This window comes from Solea solea, chromosome 12 (assembly GCF_958295425.1).
Source record: "Solea solea chromosome 12, fSolSol10.1, whole genome shotgun sequence".
In the NCBI taxonomy this organism is placed as follows: domain Eukaryota; kingdom Metazoa; phylum Chordata; class Actinopteri; order Pleuronectiformes; family Soleidae; genus Solea; species Solea solea.
Genome location: NC_081145.1, coordinates 17,368,991 through 17,394,609, shown reverse-complemented (window position 1 = coordinate 17,394,609; position 25,619 = coordinate 17,368,991). Strand labels below are relative to the sequence as shown.

The window sequence follows — 25,619 nt, the reverse complement described above, 5'->3', positions numbered from 1 at the left end:
ATATATATATATATATATATATATATTTTTTAACATATCATCTTGCTAATTACATGTTGTCTTTTAAAATATACTGTGCATTCGTTACGGATAAATCTGGAAAATTAATCAATTTATTGTATTTGCAGCTGTTTTTGGTGTAGAAATGTAAATCAAATGGGGGAATGAAAAATTAACCATAACGGAAATTATTTACAAACTCCAGCATCAGAAGTAGTACGTTGTAATTCTAAATTTAACTGGTATATTATGAGCTGGTTTATACCATTTATAAATAAATACACCAACCAAACCTGACGCACTGTACTGCAGCTTTAATAAACAAACACATTTCCAGGTAACTTTTTGAATCATGTTGAGCAGAGAAATCAATGGGCCATGTTTTTTAAAAAAGCTGCTTTTAAGACGTTCCTTTTTCATGTCACGCTGTCATTGGAGTTGGAGTCAAAGTTTGCAAAAATGTACATACGTGACATTGTTTTAACTTTTAAAAACACAACAAACACCTCCTTTTTCTGAAGTGGACAGGCACACTTGTATAACAAACACTGACTGGGCATCACAGATAAAGGACAACCTGGTAAGGAGCGGTTGGTCGTGAACCCCGAAAACAACCCCTTTCAACAAATTCAGAATCTGTCTAGTTGCATTCTTATTCTACTCTGTATTTTTAACAGTGCTGTGTGTGGATGCTGGAGCTGTTAATTTCCCCGAGGGAACCTCCCAAAGGGATTAATAAAGTCGTCTGTCTGTCTGTCTGTCTTGCCTTCCTCCAAAGTGTTATGACAATAGCTGTAACCTCCTCAGTCAAAACAAGGTGTATGTGTAAGTGTATGAAGAGGCATCCGTGGATAAAAGGCGGGGAAAATAATAACACATAATAGTCAGTCTGTCAGATGTGCCCATCTGCTGTAAAGGAAACAAAAATAAATGTAACCAGATTTGAATATCTTCCATTTGAGGCTGACGCAGTGAGGATGGATCAAAGAGAGGAGAGACACATGAGAGGAGGGCAAGTCATTAACACACCGTCTCATTTTAATAAGTGAGGGGAATGGTTTCTAAACCACAGCATACAATCAAGTTTAATGTGTTTGGAGTGTGAGAGGAGGAGGACGAGGGATAAAGTCAGGTATATCAAAACATAACTAATGAGGGTTGGGCTAAAAATGGGTGTGCATGAAATATTGATGACAGGCTGCATTTTTATCTTGAATATAAGACACATCCAAGTAAGTTCTGCGCACAATAACTGCATTTCTTGGCAGGAAAGTAACTAACCAACACAGAGCATCATTCCTGGCTCATTTGCAATATTCATGACCTTAATTTTATGACACACTAATAATTCATGTTATATCATTTAGGTGGTTGTGGTCAAGTGGGAATTTTGCCCTGTGATAAACTGTTTTGGGGATTAAACATCTCATTGGATTTCAGTCATTTGGAATTTTCCATTTACTAAGTGTCAACCGGTTGCGACGTCACCAAAAGTTTGAACTACCGCATTGAAGCTCAGAGATTTGCGATTTTAATAAGGTCAGCTGCAAAAAAAAAATGTATTATGTGCTTTTGCAGAAGAGCTGAAAGTAGAGATTGAGACTATTAACTCATCAGGAAAATATTTACTGATGTAAACCAAGTGAGAAGAAGAAGAAGCTCATTTTCAAATACTTCAATTCAAATGGAGTTCTTTTTGAAACCAGTGAAGATGCCCCCCAGTGGCTGTTCAATATATTCTTATTTCTAATAATTATAATTATTAAAAAACTATAATTCCTTCCCTGCCCTGTTGGGATACAAGGCTGCAGTTTTCAAAAGACAGGAAAAAACTAAAACACTACAGTAATTAGCAAAATTTGGAGTCAAAAATATTGATTTTAATGAATTGGAAGATTCTGAAACCAAAATAAAAAGTAGCTATTAGTACTAAACAAACGGCCGATAGAATAGACCATGGTAAATTCTGAAGAGAAAACTGGGACCATCGTTTTCTACACGTTTATTTACAGTTTTAGAGTCTTCTGTAGTGTACAAGCGTCATTAAGGTTTTCTCCTGCTTTATTACAATATTTACGATATGAAAACAAGTGTTCTTGGATTTGGTGGCCCTAAAAAAGAAAGCACAGTAAGCCATCCTGTTTCATTTGCCAGAGAGTAATCCAGCTCGTCTCGTTCAAGTATATTACAGTCATTTAAAAACAACAACAACAACAAAAGAATAAATAAAATAAAATAATCATTGTAACAATAAGTCTGATAAAGAACAACCAAGACAGATATTGAACCATTTGATGGCACAGACCTAATGTCATATCTTGGCAAAAAAATGTATAAAAGATACATACGCCAAATACTTATTAATATACCAATATTCACAAACAAAAACTCCATTGTGTGATTCTGTATATACAGTATATATTCCAACAATAGAAACAAAACAGTTTCGGATTTAACAGATTTAGCGAGAAGGAACAAATATTTTCAAGGTTCTCTCTAATTGTACCCATCGATAATGCAACATATTATTATTATTATATGACTCGTGCCCTTTGTTCCTGAGTGGTTAAGTGCAATGTGCATTATTTTTCTTTCATAGAGTCTTAAGTAAATTCGTATAAAATTATCATGTGGTTCTGGCCTAAAAATATGAAGCTTTAATGGCTGAAATAGAAAATGTAGAGTATTACAGGAGCAGCAGTGATGTGTGTTGTCAGTCAGATCATATTGTTCTTCTTCAGTACCTCCAAGTACTGCTGCGTCGCCCTGCTGACGGGGTCCAGCTCCACCCTGGAGACCGAGCCCACCGGAGACAGACGCGCAGAAGCAGCGTCCAGCTCTGCTGAGGCTGAGGACCAGAGAGAGAGAGAGAGACTTTTATACCATCCATTTCATCAAAACTGCCAAGAAATGTGTCAGCAGTGACCTCACCATTGTCTAGTTCTTTAGATATGTTTCTATCCAGCTCACTCTGCATCTGGAAAAACAAAATAAAGTTGTGGATTGAAATGAGCCAACATAAAAACTATATTTACAGATTATAAATAATAATAAAAAAAAAAAGATGCAGCCATGGAGCATCACCACCAAACACCACACTAAGACCACACATTTAATGACACACAGTACTTTAACCGTAAGAATAAATCAATAAAAAAAAGAATAAATCACTGCAGGAAAATCCAGGCGTTTATGTGAAACACAGCAGGACATGCCAGGCGTCAGTGCAGAGTCACTGCAGGCTTTTTGATGTTGTTTTTTTAAATCTCATTGCAAGTATGGTCAACTGAAGTCATGTGCCTCCATAAATTATTCAGTAATGCCTATGATGAATGACTTTTTTGGTGAATATATATGGATGGATCTTACATTACAGAAACGCATTCTTGATAACTAACATGTAAAACCATGAAGGTATGCAGCTGTTGTTAAGTACTGAGCTACACACACACTCAAGCGAAGCTTACATGCTTATGCATGCATCATGTGCAAAAGGAGACATGGAAATCTCTGGATGGTTCAATTACTCTGTGTTTCTTATGAAAAGTAGATCACAAAATAAAATTACATACATCTTTTTTGTATCCATGCTAAAGAGGGGACGATACCACTTTTTTGTGCCCAATACTGATATCACATTCTCGAGTATCTACAGATACTGGTATTAGTCCGATACAGTCATTTTAGACACAACACACTTGTGCGGAGTCATTTCAAAGACATAATTCTCCAACTGTGTAACAAATATTCAAACAGGCCAAACATGACTCAGCTAAAATGCTTTTGTTCATTTTTACAGTTTTAGGACTTTTAATATATAGGATTTTTGGTCAGCTTTTCACGGACCAGTATTGGTCAGTGAAATTGGTCTTTTTTTCTTACCTTTAGAAAATGAATCTGAATCTGTGAGGCATACTTGAACCAATATTTGTAATTAAATATTTCATGTGGTTTAAAACCAAATTTAAAAAAGTCATTATGAAGGAAATAGCTCTACAATATAGTAAACTGCTTTAACCAACAAAATCAAATGATAGCTCAGTTAAAAAACTTGCCAACTTTTTCCAGTAAAGAACACAGTTTGAATGTGAACGTAGATATACTGTAAATGTGAACCGACCAGCAAAGTGAAGGGAGAGGCAGCCAGTCACACACTGAGCTAAACACGTCTACACACCTGATTATGAGTCTGGCTGAAGAAAGGACAGATGAGAGACAGACTTTTCTGCTAGAAGCTAAAAGAGTGAGAAATAGAAGAGAGGTTAGAAGTAAAGTCCTTTTACCATAAAGAATGGAGAGAGAGAGCGAGAGCGAGGGAGAGTGAAGAAGAAGCCACAGTGGAGGAGGAAGTGAGGAAAACTTAAAATTAGAAAGCAACCCTGGTTTCAAATAGAGGGAGAGGCATTAAGGGAACTTTGAAAACCACTACATCAACTTTAAACACCTCCTTCTTTTTCTTACTGCAATATTTGATGTGTAACGTGTCAAAAAGCCACAGATCAATCAGTCTAAGCAGTTTTAACAACACATTAAGTGCTCTATAAAAAGCAACATCTTTGAACAAATCATCACCGGTTAGATAAAATCACTGCTGACAACCATGATGCAGTGGAAATGGCCGAACCTTATTCAGAGTGACTGAGTGTGTCGGGTCACGACTTGTACAGACCTTTGCCAGATAGTCCTCCACTCTGTTGTTCTGCCCCTCAGTTACAGGGTTGAGAAGGGAGAGACCCAAGCCCAGGCTTCTGTTGAGCGAGACCCCCAAATTTCCCGATGAAGCCAAGGCGCCCACGTCCAGCGAGGTACTTCCGAGGCTACCGTTGGCAATGCTGCTAGTGATAAAAGACCTGCTGCGCTCGTTGAGCAACTTGGAATTGGCTTCTGCAAGACGAGTGTTGGCCCTGCAAATGGAAAACATAGCAAGAGATAACACAGGGATGTGTTCTGTTGATCTTCATCAAAACAAGCTGTAGTAACATTAAATCAGTGACTAATGTCAGTGTTTATGTTCTAAAATATATCGACAGACGTTGTTGGAACTGAAGTAAGATCAAGTTGGTCTCACCTGTCCAGTTTGGCAGCCAGTGACTTGCGCAGGCGCAGCTCCTCTGTATAAAGCTGCCGATATCGCTCCAGCTCGGTGCGCGTGGAGTCTCTTTGGTTAAGGCTGTCTAGCTGTGTGGTGCGGGACCGGCCCAGTTCTGCATCCAGCTCCCGGATCTTCTGCTCCAGCTGAGAGCGCAGGTTAGCCTCATTTGCTGCTTTTAACTGATCCAGTGATTCTTGAGAAGCTGCTTGGGACTGGGAGACAAACGGATGCATTCAGACTCCATCAGACTGAAGGAGGTTTGCATATAGTAGACCCATTTGCAACATGCAGTACATTTCCTTGCACAGTTCGAATTAGAATGAGTTATTTCTGCACACACACATATTAGCGAAAGAGAATTTGACCTCTGCATTTAACCCATCTACATTACACAGCAGTAGTGAACACACACAGAAGCTGGGCACGGGAGCAGAGGGCAGCACATATCTGCACCTGGGGAGCAAATGGAGGACTGGGTGCCTTGCCCAAGGGCATCCCAGCCCATAACCTGTCCTAGGATTTGAACCGGCAACCCTGCGGTTACAAACCTAATTGTTTGTCTCCTTGCCAAATATGTACGAGCATGAATTTTGCAAAGTGTTATCCCTGTTGCGTTATTCTTGTATTATTTCTGGGCTTAAGATAGGGGACGGGAACTGTGACGCACCCAGGTCAGCTCGAGTCCGACTGAAGGTATACATGCAGTAATAATTCGACTCCAAAACACATTATCTGGGTGTGTGAGTCTGACTTTGAGAAATTTGATTTAGTACAATTTCAGCACAATTTTACACATTAAAATTATAAAAGATTGGTTTTGAACTAACACAATAATTCCATTTTTGAACATTAGCTTGAAAAGGATGCTGTGAAAACATGTGATGCTCAGTGCAACTGGAATCATATACACAACAAAACTGCCCAACTACAATTTGTACCTGTAGGAAGAGGTTGACCTGCTCCAGTTTCTGTTGTATCTCATGTCTGGCTTTCTCCTCTATTTCACGACGATACTGCTCAGCCTGGCTCTGCTCCATCTGAGCACCCTCAATTCTGCGTCTCAGGTCCAACACCTCCTCCTCCAGCTGCCTCTTACTCTTCTCCAACTGGTCACTACTGTGGCTGAAGCTCTTCAGTGAGGCCAGCTGATCCTTGAGGTCCCTGTTCGTCTTCTCTAGCTGGCTGCAGCGAGACACTTCCTTCTCCAGCTGCACCTGCAGGTCATCCACCTTAGACAGAAAATGTGTTTGAGTGTCTTAAAGACTGTGTGTGTGGTGTACAACACTTCATCCAAGGGTTTAAAGGAGACAAACGTTTATCAATCATAATTCTGTGTCATTCAGGCAAACCTTTTCTCTCATTCTTCCGAAGCCGCCTTCAGCCCGACTGTGTCTGCCCATGTCCATCCGCAGACTGCTCATTGGAGAGCCAAACTCCGCTCCACCAGCATCCTGATCGCGCAGTTTCTTCTTGGCATTCTTCAGTAGAGTACGCAGCCTTAAACATACATGCACAAAAAAGTTCCGGTTTAGAATAAACCAGTCACAATAAAGTAATCATATACAATATCGGAAAATTAGGAAAAGTCACTGCCACAGGTGAGGAGAGAGTGAGGAGGAGGAGGATGGGAGTCACCTGTACATTTCTTTTTGAAGGTCAGTGTTTCTCTTCATCTCCTGATCCAGGCGAGCGTCTATGGATTTTTTCTGCTCCGCTATTTTCTTGGCTTTCTTCTTTTCGATTTCCACCTAGGCATTATGCGATAATGACCAGGATATCATTTATCATATTAAGTGTATATATATTTACCTGCACACATGTAGAGAAGATGTGTATGATCACCTGAGTGTTCAGTTCTCCTCTTTCCTTTTCAAGCTCTGCAAAGCGCAGACCTAACTTAGAGCGACTCTTAAGCTCCTCCTCCCACAAGGCCTGAGAGTCCTGAGCTGTGTGAGACAAAACGTTGTGCTTCTGGACCTAAAAACAGAAAGGCCATATGTATTTGTTTTTATTAGCATCGTGACTATAATAAATAACTTTTCTTAATTGTGAAAAATAACACGTCATGTTTGGTCCACAAATCACACATTAACACAGCCCTTTAAATAACATTGAACGATTCCAGTGTTGTTTCAATAATAAAATGTCAGAGAATGAAAACAAACAAACAGAATGTGTCACTGACCTCTCTACTTAGTTGGTCTTCTAAACTCATCTTACTGCTTTGGAGGTTTGTGACCAAGTCCTCCAAATGACCTCTGACCTGAAGAAATAAGAATTTTCTTTTAAAAGTTTATAAACTAAAAAAAGGGTCTTTTTGTTTGGCCTGCTCCCATTTTATATTTTTTTCTTGTCCTTATAGAAAGGTAAGAGACACTTAAGAAGTAAATAAAAACATGCATCATGCAGCATGAGATTAAGGAGGAGTGAAAGAACCCACATACCAAAATCAGGCTAAAGGGAAACGACACCTTTTGATTTCACTGAGAAACACCCAAACCTACACAAAGCCATTACTGTTGTATATTGAATCTTGTGTTATAAGCCCTGATGCCCAATTGCTTTTCATCTAAAACACAGTATGATTCTTTTTTCTAAAAACAAATAAATAAATAAATAAAATTAGCGGTAAATGCACACAGAGAGCCTAAATTCACAATACCAACCCCGCCTCCAGGTGAGCAGTCAGACAGCTGGAAGAGATTGGATACCGTATGACTTCATAATTTTCACTCAGCTATTTTAGTGCAACAACAATGAGACATTGTAAGATACTTTTAATTCACAAAGAAGAAGACATGGCACAAGCAGGATCCTGTGAAAAACGAGCACGGACAAATCACTCACCATTGCAGCTTCCTGAGCTCCTTTCTGAAGTGACTCAATTTTGTTGGACTGTTGTTTTGCAGCTGCTTCCAGCCTGGCATTCTCGATCTCGAGCCTGACAGGACATTAGAATCAAGAATCTTTATTGTCATTATGAGGACATGATGAAATTTTGCAGCGACTCCCAGCTTAAAGGCACACACAAAAACAAAAACTAACAAAAGCAGTTAAATAAGACACAACAAAATGTAAAACTTCAAGTAAGTAAAGACTCACTTACATATACACTCTGTACCAAGCATTTATATACTACACATATGTATGTTTTTTTAAATATAAATATTAATGTGCTTTAAGTACACTTATTTTACCTGCTTTCATTTTGATTGAATAAAGTCATTGATCCTTCAGTCCAATGTGTGTGTGAGAGTGTGTTGTGTGTAAATACCTCTGCACAGCATCCTCCAGCTGTTTGATGGTGGTGTCTGTTGCAGCTGAGGCTGACAGCGCCTCCTGGAGTTTCTGAGCAGCAGTGGTGAGTTCCTTTTCCCGATCATCCAGACTGCTCTTTAGACCGTTAATTCGTCTTTCAGCCTGCACATAGTTGTCTTCACTTTCCTCCAGCTACAGACAGACACAAAGTCCACCTCATCAACTGATAACAGTGCTAAAAAATAATGATAATAACTCATCTTTGCACAGCAAGTTTTGGTGTTGTGGTGAGGACATTCTGCCACAAGGTGTCACTCCTCTCTGCCATTACCTTTCCTTTAAGCCTGTCCATGTCTTTGAGGAGCCGAGTCTTCTCCTCCTCCAGGTCACTGCGATAGCGTGTGTTGACCTCCAGAGAGGCTTCACTCATTGACAGCTTTTTAAGAGAATCAGCTAGCTCCTGCTGAAGCTGCCTTAGGTTAGTCTGTGCTCAGAAACAATCCAAAGACATCACAGATTAGATTAGATGTAATGCATGATCATTGACTGGCATGAAGAAGAAAGATCTAAGTACTGTATATCTGAAGGGATTTTTTTACCCTCCAGTCCTAATCTTACCTCTCTTTCATTCTTCTCTTCCTCCAACCTGTAGATCTGATCTCGGAGGTCAGCAGCCTTACTGGCAAGCTCCTTATTTCTCTCGTCCACGAGCTGCACCCTCTCTTCAGAGTCAGAGCGCAGCTTGGACAAGATGTCGCTGAAGCGCTCTTGGGCATCCGTCACAGCTCGCTCCTTTGCAACACCTTTGTTCTGCGACTCCTCGAGCTGTTGCCGTAATAACATAACCTCACTTTGGGCTTGGGCTAGTCGCTCCTGGGAGGCCTCTTGACGAGCTTTGGCACGGCTGACCTGCTCCCTCTCGGCATGTAGAGCGGTTTCCAGCTCTTTGGCATGTGCAGCTGCCTGGTCCTTCTCACGCTGGAGCACATCCAGCAAAAGGCCCTTCTCTGTCAGTTGCAGGGTGACACGATGAACTTCATTCTCCATACTGTTTACACTAGCTTCTGCTTTGGCCAGCTTCTGGGACAGACTGCTGACTGTCTCACGCTGACTAGTTGCTTCACCTGTGGAAAAACTTGTTAAATAAGACTGAGGACAAAAGTTTCACAGGACAATACAAATGTAATTCAATCCACTAAAGCCAATGCAGACCACAGCAGATCTAGAAGACATAGAGCACTTGCACTCTTCCAACAGTGTCAGTGGCATGAGAAAGTGAATGTTAAAATGTGGAGTTTGTAAATGTCCAGCTATTTTACCCACTACTAACCTGTGGATCTGTCTTTCAGACGTTGATGTTCCTCTTTCTCCCGGAGCAGAGCTTTCTCTGCGTCTGCATGAGCTGCCAGACAGCGCTCAGCCTCCATTACTGCTCCAGCCAGGCGGGTACGAGTAGATTCCACCTCCACCTCCAGTGTTTCACGAGTCTGACGCTCATTTTCAAGGCGGGTTGTCGTCATAGCTAACTCAGACTTTAGCGTGGTCATCTGGTTGTTGCAGTTGAAGATAGTTTGGGTGAATGTTTCGCTGTTGAGTTTGAAATCTCGCCGGACATCTTCTAGCTGCTCCTTGAGGACTTCGTTCTCCTCCACAATGTGGCTCTCTTTGAGACTGCTGTTGGCCTGCGAACGCTCTAGGTCTGCCCTGAGGATGGTCAGCTGTTCCTGTAAGGCAGCAGTCTGTTGTAGCAACTCCCTCTCTCTGTCACTGGCCTCAGTGAGCTGAGATAATGCCTATTATGAACAACAGCACACACACAAAAAGGTAAAGGCCGACTTGAGTTGGCAGGTTATCATCAGAGTTGTATCAGAATTTCACATTTACTAATATGAATCTTCCATTTCTAAAATATACCACAGCGACTACCGGGATCACCTCATAGCTCTTGCTTTTATTCCTCTTGTTCTCCTCCTCCATCTCCTGCTGCTTACGGAGATGACTGCTGAGCAGATTCTCCTGCAGAGTCCTTGCACTGCGTTCCTGAGCCAGCAGTCTCTGGGTTTCACTGTGATCCTCTTCAAGCTGGGTGGTTAACATATAAATGCACTGATGTAACAATAACATACTGTGTAGGAACACCGAACAAAAACTACTACACAAACAAACAACTAATGTACCTGCTTTATGTTGTTGACCAGCGTCCTCATCTCCAGCTCCATGTTCCTGAGAGTGAGCTCCACCTTCTGTTTCTCCTGAACCTCTGTCTGATGCTGCTCCTCTATCTTCCTCAGCTTATCTTTGATGGTGTTGTACATCATGGTAGCATTGCGACGGTTTTCCTGCTCCTGTCTGAGCTGAAATCTACGCAAAGTGTCAGGAATCAATAAGGTAAGTCAAAGGAGGCAAACATGGGTATGGATGGACACAAATAAAAAGAAAGACAATAGCAAGGAATGTGGACTGACTAGCTTTCAAGTAAAGGAACTGATTCTCACTTGAGGTTCGTGACTTCAGTTTGCAATTCCAGCTGGTTGCGCTCCAAGGCAGACTTAACATCTTTAACTTCCTCGAGAGAGCTTTTCAGCTCTGCTCTCTCCACTTCCAGCTGGCTCACCTTGTCGGTCAGGTACCCATGGCGACTCCTTGCTTTTTGGATGGAGCGCTCATATTCATGAAAAATGTTCTGGAGCTTCACCATGCTCCTGGAATCTGTGAGATTAAATATTAGCATTTAAAAGGACCATTCCAAGTCTCACCATTTCATGAGCAGAAAGCAGATCTTGCTTTCAAAGTACGAGTACTGCAAAATACATGAATGAATTCACAACAAGGTGTACAAACAATCACATCATTTTTTGAATTAGCATTTAAATCAGGTGAATCTGTACCTAAAGTAGCCGAGTCCAGCTTCTGAATGAGGACAGATGCATGTCGATAGCCTGAAGTGGGAGAGTCTATGTCATCTGTGGCTGTGTCTGAAGACTGAGTCAGTTCATCAAAGTCTTCTGCAAACTCCGCTTCCTCCTGGCCCTGAACATGAAAAAAAAAATGTGGTCTTGTTATTTTTCTGCTTCCCATTATGCATTGTTAAACAAAGCTAGAGGCCACTTAAAAGCACAAGTGGAGTTTTACCTCATTTTTCTGTTGTCCACTGTTTGGAAACCTGAGCCAAACAAACACAGATGGAAGAAAAACGGGGTTATCAGCAAAACTAATGTTTATCCAGTTGGATTACAGAGCGGCTGAAGTATGATGGTATAATGCAGTATACAGTTCTAGTTTTGGAGAAATCAATGAATAGTCATGCAACTATATAGGGAGACAAAAAGTATGAATTAATACAGATTGTACACTAATAATCTCCACCAACAATAGTGTAAATGTCTGTTCAGAATGAATGCAAAGATATTTTTTTCAAACCGTGGTACATTTTAGCAAATTGACCACCGAGGAGTTTCAGAGGTCTACTAACCCTTTTTTTTTTTTACACCTTTACCTTTTACTCTTATTTATATGTCCATTAAAACAAGTATAGTAAGTATTAGATATGCAAAAAATGATCTGTTCAGCATGAAAAATGTTAGACAGATGACTTAACAATTGCCTGCCCTCCAGTAGTTTTCTCTTCTCAACAAATAGTTTCTTTCCACTTTTTCACTTCACTTTGCATTGAGTCTGTACACACCTTTCAGGTTAGTGAAAAAGGGGTTCAACCGATACACATAAGCGGCATACTGCATATATACCTTCCTTCATCGTCCGACAAATCACTTAAAGTGCTATCGTCAAACACAGAGAGAGGGTCTCCATTAACATGGGTGTTAGTCTGAGGGGCTCTGCGGCGCCGGGCCCCTCTGACCAGCTCCAGCTTTACGGTCTCTACAGTTTGTCCCTCCAGTTTGTTGTTACCGTGGCTCTGCTGGAGTGGGAGATGCGAGAACACTGGTGCCCCATTGGTGCTATAAAGAGCAATAAATCTGATAGTGAGTGAGGGAGGGAGGGAGTTGTGACAGCTACTCTTTGGGCACTTTGGGGTAAAAATGAAGAAAGATCATTAAATACATTAGGATTGGATATAAAGCATATCAACAAGCATTGACACATCGACTCTACATGACTTCTACATGAGTACATTATATTACACACCTACTGTATATACCAAGGGCTCATATTGCCCCTCAGTATCAGAGGTATGACATGTAACAAGTAATGACAAGTAATGTGGCTGAATAGGAGTAATGCAAAGTAGATACAATCAGAATTGGACATCTAGGAGAGAGGTATGGCTGTTTTGTTCTGCAATTATAAGAGCAACATTTGCTCATGGCCAATAAATGTACAACATGTGGCGAACACATACCTTTTGGTGTCTGCAGGCTGCTGTTTCTGGTGAATTGCTCCAGCTGGGCTCGACACGCATCCTATCCTGCTCTCAAGTTTCTCAGTACCGGCTTTCTCCAATGTCGTTCCACCAGAATCCCAGGAAGCACTGGATTTTTGTACCTCCACGGAAGTCTGTGTCACCTCTTTGCCAACCTGGAAAAACAGAGGCAAACATTTGACAGCTGAACTTGTAATGTTCATCCTCACTGAAACAAATTGGGGCCAGCCTATTTTACAATGCAATTTGTGCGTGTACTTGTACACTTTGTCATATATAATTCAGTGTCAACCCTGCTTTCTGAGACCTAACACCTTAGTGTGGTTACTGTATTTAACATAGTATTTCCAGTTAATTACTAAGACACGCAATTCCATACACTGCAATGCAGTGACATTCTCAAAAACTAAACTGAAAAACGGTTTAGATAGTCTGATTTGAATGGCTTGACTTCAACACTACTATGTAATATTAAATGTTGCCATCTCTGTGAATTTAAAAGCCAAATTCTTTAGCAAAGAGTCTTTTTAAAATGTACTTTCTTGACATTTTACATCGACCTCCAAACACTCAAAAGACCGGTAAAACAAAACAATGCATTCCAGAGACAGGAGATACCTGCACTTATAACTATTTAGTTACGCACAACATGCGTTAAAACAAAAATCCATCAATTGAAATGTCATCACAACTGCACTTCTTTCAAAGGCAAAGAAGGCATCACCTAGCCAGAGAGTCTGTGCAAGGTAAAGATGCATGCAAAGTCCATGCATAATGAAAAGTAAGTCACTCATAAGAAACACAGTTAAAAATGCAAAACAATTTTATAAATTCTCGATAGGCAAAGCTGTAGAGAGAAAGCAAGATCAGTTCTACTTGAAATCAAACCTAAAACAAACCAAAAAAAATGAACACACAAATGACAATGACAAGACGACGATGAATATTCATACAAACAGAAATAATGTAAGTTTGAGGATAATGTACAGCCAGTCTGGCCCCTTTGAAATGGTAAAGGAAACAAAAAGTACACAAAAGGAAAAAGAAAAAGTGAAACAGAGACAATCTAGCGAGGACTATAGGAGAGGCGGCCATCTTCTACCTCTTTCTGTAGCTGGGCCTTTTTCTTTCTCCAAATCCAGGAAGACACCCTTCAGCATCCCTACCTTATGTTTAAACCTTTCCATGTCCTCTTCAAGCTCCTCATCAGAAACTCCTGGGATAGATGTCACATATCTGCTTGGAATGCGGGGGCAAGACTTGGTGGCCTCCCCAGGATCCTCCTCTGAACTTGCATTGGACATCTCAGCTTCATATTGAGCAGCAATTTGGTCGTCCGTCTGTTGCTGGTGGAACAACCCAAGTTTGGTGTTGTCTTTTAATGAACTAGAATCAACATCAGAGGTGGGTATGATGGGACTGTCGGTAAAAGTTGTGCTGGCATGATCTTTGGGAGTGGAGAAGTTTGGTGAAGGAGACCTGCACTTCTCCAGATCATCAGTAAGACCTTGTTTTTGATGTGTGATGCCATGATTGGCGGGCAGCTGAGTGACCTGCATCTTGTCATCACACACAGAGTTGTCAGCTGACTCTGTCAGAGAGTCTTCCAGCCCAGACTCCCTCTGCTCAGGTATGGTGAGGAGGACAGTACTCCTTGCTCTAGCTGTGGGACGCACAATGATGTCGCCCTCCTCATCACTTGATGTGTCTTCTGAAGATGTAGATTCAGCTGTAGCCTGTTTATCTTCTGCAACATCTTCTGCTGAACATCGTGACTTAAGCAGCTCTCCAAACTTCTCTTTCAATTCCCCAGCAACATTCTTGAATGTGGATTTTACTTCCTGTTTCTCCACCTCCACCCAGAGCTTCTCGTAACGTTTCTCCCACGGGATGTCGTCATTATTTTTACCCTGCTCTTCAGAACTGTGTTGATCTCTACCTTGTTCTCCTCTGTCAGTCCCCACAAGGCCAGATGGCTGTGGATCATTTAGATCTACTTCACATGTATCTCCTGCATCATCTTTCTTCTTTGATGGCATGAGTGGGCAAGAAAAACACAACACAGACAAAACACAAATGCAAAAGCCAAGTTTTGATTTTAAATTAAACACACAATACTGACACAAAAAATGCGAAAACAAATAGACATTTCATTGCCAATCACAGCTTATTTTAGTAAATTACTTTTTCATTATGAAATACAAAAGCCAACCAAATGATAAAACATATAATTTAAACATCAAAAAGTATTACAAGGAAGATATATGATACAAGTCATAGCTTATTTGGCAATGACCAGATTCAGTGTGGATTGAAGATGTTAAGATTGTTGTAAACATGGTACATTCTGGATATTTCTCACCTTATTCAGAGGCTCGTCTGGTTGGCTGTTACTTTTACTGCCTTTTGCCATTGACGAGAGCTCAGGAAAACCTAAGGAGACAAAGTGTGATTAGCAGACAGCATGTGTGCACAGAGGCTGAAGAAACTGGGAGCCTTACCTTGTATAGTCACGACCTGAAGCTCAGTGGTGTTTTGCAGCTGATTGTCAAATTTGGTTGTACTAGAGGCGGATGGTGAATTATCTGGTTCCCAATCTGATTCTGAGTAGTCCAAGAAAAATGATAAATGATATGCTAAAATGCTTGGTCTCAACAAAAATTAAAAACAGCAACACACTGAAAATGTACCTTCTTCACCCTCTGGTTTCTGAAGAACCATCTTTCTCGCTCGAGGTTGAGGTTGAGGTAAGATTTGTGGGGATGTGCTCGGCAATCTCGTGTCAGAGTTGATGCTCCTCTGCGGTGTCAAGGGTGTTGCAGGTGAAGCATCTTCATCCCGTCTCTTAACAGATGAAGTGGGGCTTTCTGGAAACTCATCGAGTCCAGGGGAGGCCATTTTGCGGCCAGGCAGTGTTCTTTTACTGGTTGTACTGGCTGAGTCCCAATCCGATGCATCTGTAACATTAACAGAAGAATATTTAGGTAAATTGATATGATGACGATGAATGTTGCTGAAAATAGAAGGCCAAAATGTCTTTCTCTCCCTATAAATATGTGTGTATGTGTACATATGTAAATACTGTAAATGTACCTTCAAGATCGTCGACATTTCCCAGACCAAGTTCCTCCATTAGGTCTGTAAATGAGAAACAAAGTCGTAAGACAAAGTGCTCTTTTTCAGATAACTTTAGCAATTCTAATTGTCTTATTTACCTCTCTTTTGGTCAGTGTCCTCTGTAAGTTTGTTCAAAACACGAAGTGTCTCCCATGTTGCCTTCTCAGTCTGGTAGACAGGAAATTTATTATAAATTTCATTCCAACAGGACACATTTTTTTTTGTTTTATCTTGTATGCCATTTATTTACTGAACCTACCACTTTCTGTGGAGTGTCATCTTTAGCATTAGGTTCCATTTTATTATCACCATTTCCAACTGCAATAGAAGAAAAACACGTTTGTTATCATTGAGACAACACAATTAACTGCTGCTGCAAGAAATAAAACAATTATCCGGTGATACTGGGTGAGTCTGCATTCCCATGCAAATGTGCTGATGGTTAATCAACATAAAGAAAACATGGTTTGGCACCAGACAAACTTTTGGACCCCATTCTGGTCTTATTGGGACACAAGTTCAGCATCAGCCAAGAATGCTGACAAGCCACTTAACAATATAAAGGGAGACAAAAAAAGAATGCAAGAACCTTAAACCAAAACAGAACCTGTGACCCTTTAAGTTCCAAATTTGGGAAAAATGGGGTAGCAGGAGGGATGCAGTAGTGTATGCTGCATGCATTTTCTTTCGATGATCATGAAGTGATGGTCAGGCCTCTGGTATGGTTGACATGCTGTTCCTCAAACCTGTGTGAGTCAAGGCATACATTTACCCTGTCCCTGGCTGCCTCTTGGCCTGTCTACACTCCTCCGAGGCACTAGAACTGCCGTCTTATTGCCTCCTTCTCCTCTTAAAAAAGAGGGAATATAAAACAAGTCTACAAGAGAAATGCAACATATTGTTCGAAAGGCTGTTTTATAATCCATTACAAATACTAAATAATATGTATGCTGAAAACAGAAAGCTTGAAATATTTCTCACTGATCAAATTAATGCATGCATTTATGCATTTTAAACATGTATTTTGATTACATAAGGTAAATTTCTGCAGCATGAAATGGGGCCTGGAATGATTTGATTCCTTTAAAACAAAAAAGAGTATCAATAAATAAAATACACCTTTAGTCACTTGTTCAGCAACAGGCGCCTCCTCTTGATCCTGAGTGTGTGTGGAGTGTTTTTCTGGCATACCAGGATTTTCACAATGGGACTTCAAAGAGAAAATCAATATGTGAGAATGAGTACGACAGACTTAATCCTTCATGCTTTTCAAAAGTGGGACGTCACTATACCTCAGAGTCCCAAGAATATTGCTCTTCCTCTCCCTTCTCTAGACCCAGCTCAGACAAGAAATCTGCTTAAAAGATTCAAAATAATTGAGGTGAAACAACTGAGTTGTAAGAAGTAGTGCAATACAACACAGGATAACACAGACAAGAGCAGCCAGGACTGTATTCACTTTCCTTAGTTTTCTTTCTTCTTTTTTTTTTACCATGTGACCACAGTAGTTCTTGACAGTCATCCACACCAACACAGTAGTTTGGTGCCAACATGCATTGATGCCCAAGAGCACAGACAATTCTAATACATTTAAAATCATATACTTTTATAACAAAGGAAAGTAGAAACAATATACTATGTTACTGTAATGCTACAATATTTGTTGTTGCTATGTTATTCAGGGTAGCCACAGCAGCTAAGAGTGGGCAGAATTGTAAATTAAGTAAGAGACAGTGAATACCACACGCTGAGATCACAGAATTGTCAATTATGCAATGATAAATGATCTGCCATTAACCTCTTTTCTTATCTTTAGGGACTTCTGTCTCAGGAACACTTGAAGTGGCATCAAGTGACTCTCCACTCTCTGCAGGCTGATCATTTTCATCCGAGATTTCTCCTTCCTCCTCCTCATCTCTCGCTAGCTCATTGTCATCGTCGTCGTCATCATCAACGTCGTCATCGTCATCATCATCATCATCGTCCTCAGTGGAATCTTCTCTCTGCATAAAAAGAAAATAGTCTTAATAGTCATGTTTAAATAACACAAACATGCATCTCTGATGAACAGAAATCTCTAGTTATACTGAGAACAAAATTATACAAATCAATACAAATGTGATGTAAGTTTAGGCCTCTTAGACAACAACATTTCACAACAAAAAAGTGCTGCTGTACAACTAAAATGTACTCGTTGTGGTCCAGTTTTACCTGAGAGACCGGGTCTTCAATGTATTTCTTTGACTGTGGGTTTTTCCCTGCTTCATCAGGTGAGTCTATATCCACACTGTCAATGTCAGTCTGGAGTAACACTACTTTAGATAACTTGTTACCATCTGTATTATGGCATCGACCAATAACGACATCTTCTTTGGTGGGTGGGCTTTGCTGATTGTGTTCTTCATTAAATTTCTGTGGTGAGACACTCCCATGGGGAGCAGTGGCACTTTTATTTTCTAAAGGAATATTTGCTGTTAATCTAGCTGTGTGTTCATCTGCTGATTTGTCGTTTCCATCGATCATGACATCAGAATAATTTCCTTCTTCACATTCTTCGACTGTGGCACTGTTGAGATCACACTGCACATTTTCTTTTCTGCCGTCTGAAACTTCACTTGTCTCATCATCATTGCTACGATCGCCTCTTTCATAACCGACCTGATTTTCTTCCATTTTACCTTCAGTATAGTTCCTAATAATAGAATCATCATCTTCATAAATATCATTGGCTCTAGATTCGATGTCTGAAGTCTTGTTCATTGCACTTGCGTGTCTTGATTTTGGTGACCTCAAACTGGCAATGTCAGCACTGTCTGCAACTTCAACATCCTCTCCATCCATTTTCTTCAGTTTTTCCGACTCATCACTTTCATATTCATCATCCCAGCTACTATCATCACTTTGCTCATTTTCAAGAATTTGATTAATAGGGGTGTTTTCAACACCAGGTTCTAGTGACAGTGCAGGGGACGGATCACTGGCCTCTTTCTCATGATTTTCTTCAACTTCTCCCTGGCAGTAACTGGAAAAGTGCTGCTCTCCCATCGGAGTTAATTTTACATTTATTTTAGAACCTGGTGAAACCACTTCACCTTTGATGAAGGTGCCCTTATCATTTTCATCAAATTCAGAAGTAGAGTCCCAATCTTCATGGTCTTCATTTGGTTGAGGTAATGTGCTTTTCTCCTGCAGTGATGCTGCTTCTTGTTGGGAGTCTGATGCTTGAACATCACTTTTCTGATCAAATGTCACCTCCTTTACCTCATGTTCTTTGAAAGGGTCAGTGTCACTGTCCTCTAATGAAGAACCCCAGGATGACCTGCGTTTCCCCTCTTTGGGGACAGTACTATCTTCAGCATCATTTACACGGTTGGTATTTTCTGCACTAAAATCTGGCAACGCATTTTTTGGATTGGCAAGTAATTTGTTGCAACCGAATGCCCTTGTTTGATTACCTTCGTCATCATCACTGTCCTTCCATACTGTATCATTGTTTTGTTTAATGCTCCAGGAGTCGTCATCTTCATCAAGATCCTTTTCAATTTCTTTATCCGACCTTTCCTCAGTCTTGGCTATTTCACCTGTTGGACCTAGGTGAGAATTTATACTGTGGTCTTTTGGCTTGTTCTTTGCAAGGCTGTCCTCTTCATCAGAAAACTTAGATTCGACCCTAATGGCTGACACAACACAGTCATCCTCAACATTTAATGTTGGCAGAGCATAGTTTGCTGTTCCAGCTGGATGGACAAGGGCATCATAGGGAGTGTCTGATTGGGCAACCACCTCTGAGGCATATGTATTACCAGGAGTAGTTCCTGCATTGTGATGGATGTCAGTGCCAGGTATGTTTTGAGTATCAGTGGCATCTGTAATCTTGGGAGCAGCAGTGACCAAATGTTTTTGAGTGTCTTCATATTCAGAAGTATTGGCCTCTGCAGAAGCCACATCCTCCTCCTCACATTCTTCCTCTTCTTCACTTTCTTCATCTTCGTCTTCTTCATCATCTTCTTCGTCTTCATCATCATCTTCTTCGTCTTCATCATCATCTTCTTCATCTCCATCATCATCATCTCCATCATCATCTTCCTCCTCCTCCTCCTCCTCCTCTTCTTCTCCAACTTCATCCTCAGAATCTTCTGCTTCTGGGCTTCCCTCCTGAGAGTGTGATCTTGCTTTACTGCTTGACGGCTGCTCAGAGTCTTTGCTTTTCCCCTGCTCAGCTACCATGTCTGCTTGTGTTGGATGTTAAGAAAAAAAGAGAGAAAACAAATGTCACATGTCTTAACACAAATATTTTACCTCTCGGGAGCTAGGACGAGGGGTGGAAGTCATCTGGGGTGGTTTAGCAAGGAAGGAAATGGGAGCAGGATCTACTGGTTGCTGAAGAGCGTTCCTGGATGTCAAAGTCTGTTCAAAGGACGGGATTCTCTGGACTCTACTTTCACACTCTGGTTCAGATTCTGTACAGCTCAAGGATCTATCAGCCAGTGCTGGAGCTACAGGGTAGGCAGGGATAAAAGATTACTACCAAAAAAAACATACTAAATTGATCAATAGTTACACTTAATCCTGAGGAATTCTCAGTACCTTCTCCTTTTTTAGATGCAATCATTTTACTTAGGTTTACTTTCTGTGGTTTCTGAAAGACAGCAAATCAAATGAAGGTAAAAGTCACAGCATTTCAGAATTAAAAGAAGAATAAGGTGAAAAAAGTGGCACCAACCTTTTTGTTTAAAATCAATTCATCATCTTCAGACGAAGGCCATTCATCAGTGCCACTTTTTGAAACCCTGAGGAGGGAATTAAAACAATTTAAGACGGGAGGTCAATTTTTTGTAGTATGTTGCAGATTGCAAGTAGATCACTGTGCTCACCGACTTAGTGACTCTGACTGAGAATTGTCTTCAAAGTCTGCAACAAAGCAGAGGAACCTGAATCACAATCAACTTCATGACAACACAATGACATATTTTAGGATCAAAACTATCAAACTGCATCATCTTGAGAGCATCTAAATCTTAAAAAGCAGAAAAGTCCTAGGGCTCAAAGCTCTACAATCTAGGCAGCCTAGCAAAATGCATTTCCTAAAGACAAACATATCCATGCTTCTTAATAACCATTTGTGATCTTCACTGGCAAGAAAACTGACAGCCTTTGAGTAACAAAACTCATCTAAACAAAGTAATACCTCCCCCTGCTTGATTTGCTCCATGCTCTAGATCCAGTCAAGTGGTTATGCATGCGGAGTAAATGAAATAATCAAAGTCAATATTAAATAGACGCATTCATTATATTCTCATGCGACCAACATTTGTTGTTATGAGATGAAAATGCATATCCCTACCGTCTTTGTCAATGGCTGGTCCTCCCAAAGAGAAGCCTGCTTCAACATCATGGAAAGGACTGCCCGACAGCATTTTTTTCTTCTTTTTACTTGGGCCTTGATGTGACAGGGAGGGCCCACAGGTTCTCTGAGTGCCGTGCTCGATGATCAGGAGGGAACACCTAAAAAAAAAACAGGGGCATTGATGTGCTGCTGGGATTTCAGGTGTGCAAATAAGACGTGAGAATAAACAGTGATCCCAAAGAAAGCTGTTATTCTCTCTTAGCCATAGGCTTCAGTGGTTTGACTCAGTTCAATATTAAACTTACACAGCACAAATGCTCTAACAATTACAGGTGATATGCCAACCTAAGAATAAATGTATACATTCATTCAGTATCTTCCACTTTTTATCCTCCAGATGAGGGTCGCGGGGCCGCTGGAGCCAATCCCAGCTGACATAGAACAAGAGGCGGGATACACCCTGGACAAATCCATCGCAGGGCCAAAACATAGAGACAAACTGCCATTCACTCTCACACCTACAGCCAATTTAGTGTGTCCAATTAACCTCTGCAGAAAAATCCACACACATAGAAAGAATATGCAAACTCCATGCAGAAAGCGACCTTGTTCCGACCAGGTCTCTTTGCTTCGACGACTCCACCATGCAGCCCGTAAGAAAACAAATCTAAGTAAATAACAACTTACGGATGATGTCCGTTCATTACTGCGTAGTCATCAGCTGACCATCCTTTGGAATCCTTTAGCGTTACATCTGGGTTAAACCGCAAAAGTAGCCGCAACATACCGATTTGTCCATTGCCAGCAGCAATCATTAATGGAGACCTGCAGGGAAAAATAATAACAAAAAACCCAACTGTGAACTTGGGACCATCTTGCAATTGGTAAACACTAGCAATGATAATGGCAACCAAAATGCTGATGTTACAACGCATCAGTATTTGTAAGCCATTCAGTAATTTCATGAGCACATAAATGACAAATTATAATGAAATTCTGCCTTCATTATAATTGTATTATTTAGTTATGACTAAATGTGCCCACAGATAGTCATGTAATTTATTCCTAAATAAATATGTCTACATTACCTTTGGCCTTGGTCCATACAATTCACATCAGCAGTCTCCTTGAGGAGAAATTCAGCCATCTCAATATGGTCCTCACGGACAGCCACAGTCAGGGGTGTAAATCCCTCCTTTAAAAAGGCTTACAGTCAGTAACCTCATACAAAGGATAGGCGTCATGCCTATCTTTCTCACAGTAAGCATATTTAACTTTCAATGGAAGGAAAGGAATAGGTGTGCTTACTAAAATATTATTGTTATGGTGTGCTATGCCATGCCTGATTAAGCACAATAATATTTGTGAAGAAAACCCCAAAAGAGTCCATGAAGTTCTCATGAACTACCACAGACTCCAAGCTGGAACAGCAAATATATCTGACATCATGGTACTAACTTTGTATTGACTGAGAAATATGATAAAGTACACGGTGGAAGGGACTCACCTTGTTTGTGGCATTGATGTTAGCCTCATGCTGTAGCAGCAGGATAGCAATAGATAGGGATGGGATGTTTGCTGCCAAGTGTAGAGCTGTATTGCTATTGATGTCCACCAGGTTAGGGTCAGCATGATTCTCCAGCAGTATGCTCAAACATCGCTCATGCTGACCCTGCACTGCCTGAAATTGTCAAAAAATAATTGTTATAGACTTATGATGTGATTTAAGAAGTTTACATAAATTAAGAGTCATTTTTAAGTCTCGTCATCTCGGGTTACCTTCATTAAGGCAGATCTATTCTGATTGTCACATAGGTTAAGCTTGGCTTTGCTTTCAACGAGGAACTGCACCACATCCACATGTCCACTGGCACAGGCAATATGAAGAGCAGTTCTGCAAAGGAGAGAGTTTCTTAATATGTAAGTGTCCATGTTCTTAATAAAGCATTTCCATTTTATACGATCTTACATCCAAAGAATAACATTTCTTGAAGTTTAATTGCATTTCTGATACTGACATAATACAGCATAGACTATATATCAATGATTTTCAGACCACAGTTATTATTATTATTATACTGTATTATATTCATTTGATAGATACATGGCATACAGTAAGAACATATATTCCATTTACTTGCAAACCTTAAGAGATGATTTGTGAGATTTCATGACATTCAATACTTATATTGTAATTACAAACAGCATTGTTTTATGATGCATTTGCTTTTAAAATAGAGTGATGATGATGAATAATATTTCACTGAGAGAACTTGAGCTCCTGTTTTTTGTTACCTTATTTAAAGCTGTTCTGTGATGTGCCTCATGCACCGACACTTACACTGCACAGTTAGTTCTAATTGTAAATGTTAACTTGAGCCTACCATGAAACATAAGCAGAGAAAAAGGCACAACGTGGTTTTGTGCACTTCACTTGCACATTTAAAACGCCTGCTAGTTTGCTGTAGCCAGCAATTATACCAAAAGATTACACTACTGTCGTACTACAATATATCCCAAACTGCATATGATTTATGATACACAAAAGCCACGACATGTGAGACTTTTGTAAGTAAACATATGAATATAGATTTAATGTGATTTCAAAACCTTGAGAATTACCTAAATCTCCATTTGTAAAGCTGTGCTCTTCTGAATGACTTGGATTAAGTATCTAATTGTGACTTTTGATTTGTGGTACCAGTTTTATAAGTCAAGATTCAGTTCAACATTTACCCAGTAGTAAATGTAAAACATTATGCCGAATTAACACTTAAAAATATCAAGGCCCTGTGATGGACTGGCGACCTGTCCAGGTTGTACACCCACCCTATGTCAGCTGGTATTAGCACCAGCTCCCCCCACGACCCTCATGTGGAGGATAAAGTGGTAGAAGATGAATAGATGACTGTTGTACATATGAACTAGTGTAAAATAAATTGTTGTGACAATATTCACATCCTGTGTGTATTCCTCCTGCACATTTTAAGCACAATTAATTAATCCTATAAAGAGGAATTTTGATGACATAACTTGCTTTCATGCCACTCACCTGTTCTCCTTGTCAAGTTGATTGATGTCATTCTTTTTAGCAAGCTGCCTCAACTTTGCCACATCGCCCACTGAGGCGGCCTTGTGAACCTTCCCGAGGTCCTTTTCTTTCAGGTCATATCCAAGGGAAAGCACGCTCCCACTGTCAGGGGTACCAGACGAGTGTTTTTTCTTCTTGGTGAAGCTGAATATCTTCTTCATTGTATGCAGCAGCAGCACGGCATTGTTTTTTGCACCGTCACTACCTGCCACCCATCGGTTGCTGGAGGATCACCGCAGGTGGCTCTCCCATCCCTAAAAATAATACGTGCAAAGCGGATTAAGAACCTTTAAAGCCGGCGTGCAGAGAACACTGTGGTTTGCTACATATAGGATGTAATGAAGTACCAGAAATACTGTTTATCAGTAAGTGATGTAAAGTCTGCTTCACCACATGCAAGACACGGCATTCGGATACAGATGCAGAAAAGCATGAGGCAAAATGTCGAGTATCTTATTACTTAACAACACAGCGTTAGGTGACAGTAAACACAGCTGTCATGCTAACAGTAGGCTACACGGAGCCCATGCTTAGCGTTTGACCATACCTTACGTAGGGCGTCTGTCCTCTCTGGGTTTGACGAAGCACGCTAGTGTTTCATTAACTAATCGATTTAAGGTGTATGTAGAACCGGACACGACTACATTAGCTAACAACACCCAGTGTTCTTTACATGAGCGCAGGGCCACATCTTGTGGTGCGTTACTATGGTAACTGGTTGTACAAATGATAGGTTAACGTAACTATCACAGGTTATCCAAATTGCTAATGTTAAGATTTATATAAATACATAGTTTAGTGTCAAATTCATGCGTACATACAAAATAAACAAAAACAAATACAAATTTTGGTCAGCGAAAAAAATTACTTAGAGATTATTTGTTGCCTAGCAACATTACGTACCTTCAGTTGGCTCCGTGCTGCGCCTCCCACGTCGTCAATTCACAAATGATACCATACCGCCACATTTAAACCGGGTTTGTTACACTGAGGAGATTCTCGCTGCAGCGCTCAAACAGGGGATAGTTTGTAAAGGTCAATTTATCCAAAGATACTTGTTTTGCTCCTTTCACAAACGTGCAGGAGTAGTTAGCTAACGCTAACCTCGGTGAAACCAAACTTAGCTTTGCTTACCTATTGCTAATTAGCAAACGTCAGAAAAGTTCAGGTGGCTGTGACGTAACACGGGAATAATGTTACGAAGCCTGCACCGGCATGATGCTAACCTAGTTTACACAAGCCTTTGAACTAGCACTAAACACAGTGGTCCGCTAAACCACTAACCTGTTGATTTTTAGGAGTCAGAGCTAAAGCTAACATGTAGCTTGCTCCC

General features: G+C 40.5%; 1 protein-coding gene across 5 annotated transcripts; it reads right to left on the bottom strand.

Annotated features, from left to right (window-relative positions):
• Nucleotides 1–1,987: 1,987 nt before the first annotated feature.
• si:ch211-272n13.3 (ankyrin repeat domain-containing protein 26) lies at nucleotides 1,988–25,619 on the bottom strand. Of its 5 annotated transcripts, none has more exons than XM_058644771.1 (45): nucleotides 25,190–25,619; nucleotides 24,248–24,540; nucleotides 22,975–23,089; nucleotides 22,703–22,876; nucleotides 22,284–22,390; nucleotides 21,883–22,020; nucleotides 21,193–21,353; nucleotides 21,037–21,063; nucleotides 20,723–20,759; nucleotides 20,572–20,638; nucleotides 20,436–20,487; nucleotides 20,148–20,344; nucleotides 17,647–17,851; nucleotides 17,141–17,205; nucleotides 16,968–17,058; nucleotides 16,621–16,725; nucleotides 16,108–16,166; nucleotides 15,947–16,016; nucleotides 15,825–15,869; nucleotides 15,422–15,688; nucleotides 15,233–15,334; nucleotides 15,094–15,164; nucleotides 13,898–14,758; nucleotides 12,711–12,886; nucleotides 12,097–12,309; nucleotides 11,483–11,513; nucleotides 11,239–11,380; nucleotides 10,846–11,059; nucleotides 10,528–10,711; nucleotides 10,286–10,432; nucleotides 9,681–10,143; nucleotides 8,969–9,474; nucleotides 8,682–8,834; nucleotides 8,367–8,542; nucleotides 7,940–8,033; nucleotides 7,759–7,785; nucleotides 7,278–7,355; nucleotides 6,935–7,069; nucleotides 6,728–6,840; nucleotides 6,442–6,589; nucleotides 6,031–6,321; nucleotides 5,069–5,304; nucleotides 4,670–4,904; nucleotides 2,932–2,977; nucleotides 1,988–2,848 (listed from the first exon to the last, which is right to left on the bottom strand). In XM_058644771.1, the coding sequence occupies exons 2-45, from the start codon at nucleotides 24,445–24,447 to the stop codon at nucleotides 2,718–2,720; spliced, it is 7,155 nt and encodes a 2,384-aa protein (XP_058500754.1). In that variant the 5' UTR covers nucleotides 24,448–24,540; nucleotides 25,190–25,619; the 3' UTR covers nucleotides 1,988–2,717. The 5 variants fall into 5 exon arrangements, with proteins under 5 accessions (XP_058500754.1, XP_058500757.1, XP_058500755.1 ...); XM_058644774.1 differs by having other exon boundaries at nucleotides 17,141–17,202; XM_058644773.1 differs by lacking the exon at nucleotides 1,988–2,848 and adding an exon at nucleotides 4,178–4,235.

Excerpts from the sequence above, each read along its gene's own strand:
- si:ch211-272n13.3 (XM_058644771.1), bottom strand. The coding sequence starts at position 24,447 with ATGAAGAAGATATTCAGCTTCACCAAGAAGAAAAAACACTCGTCTGGT. Across the intron at positions 17,206-17,646 it reads CCCTAAAGATAAGAAAAGAG|CAGATTTCTTGTCTGAGCTG; the intron begins GTTAATGGCAGA and ends GAATCTTTTAAG. Across the intron at positions 8,835-8,968 it reads AAGAGAAGAATGAAAGAGAG|ACTAACCTAAGGCAGCTTCA; the intron begins GTAAGATTAGGA and ends TTCTGAGCACAG.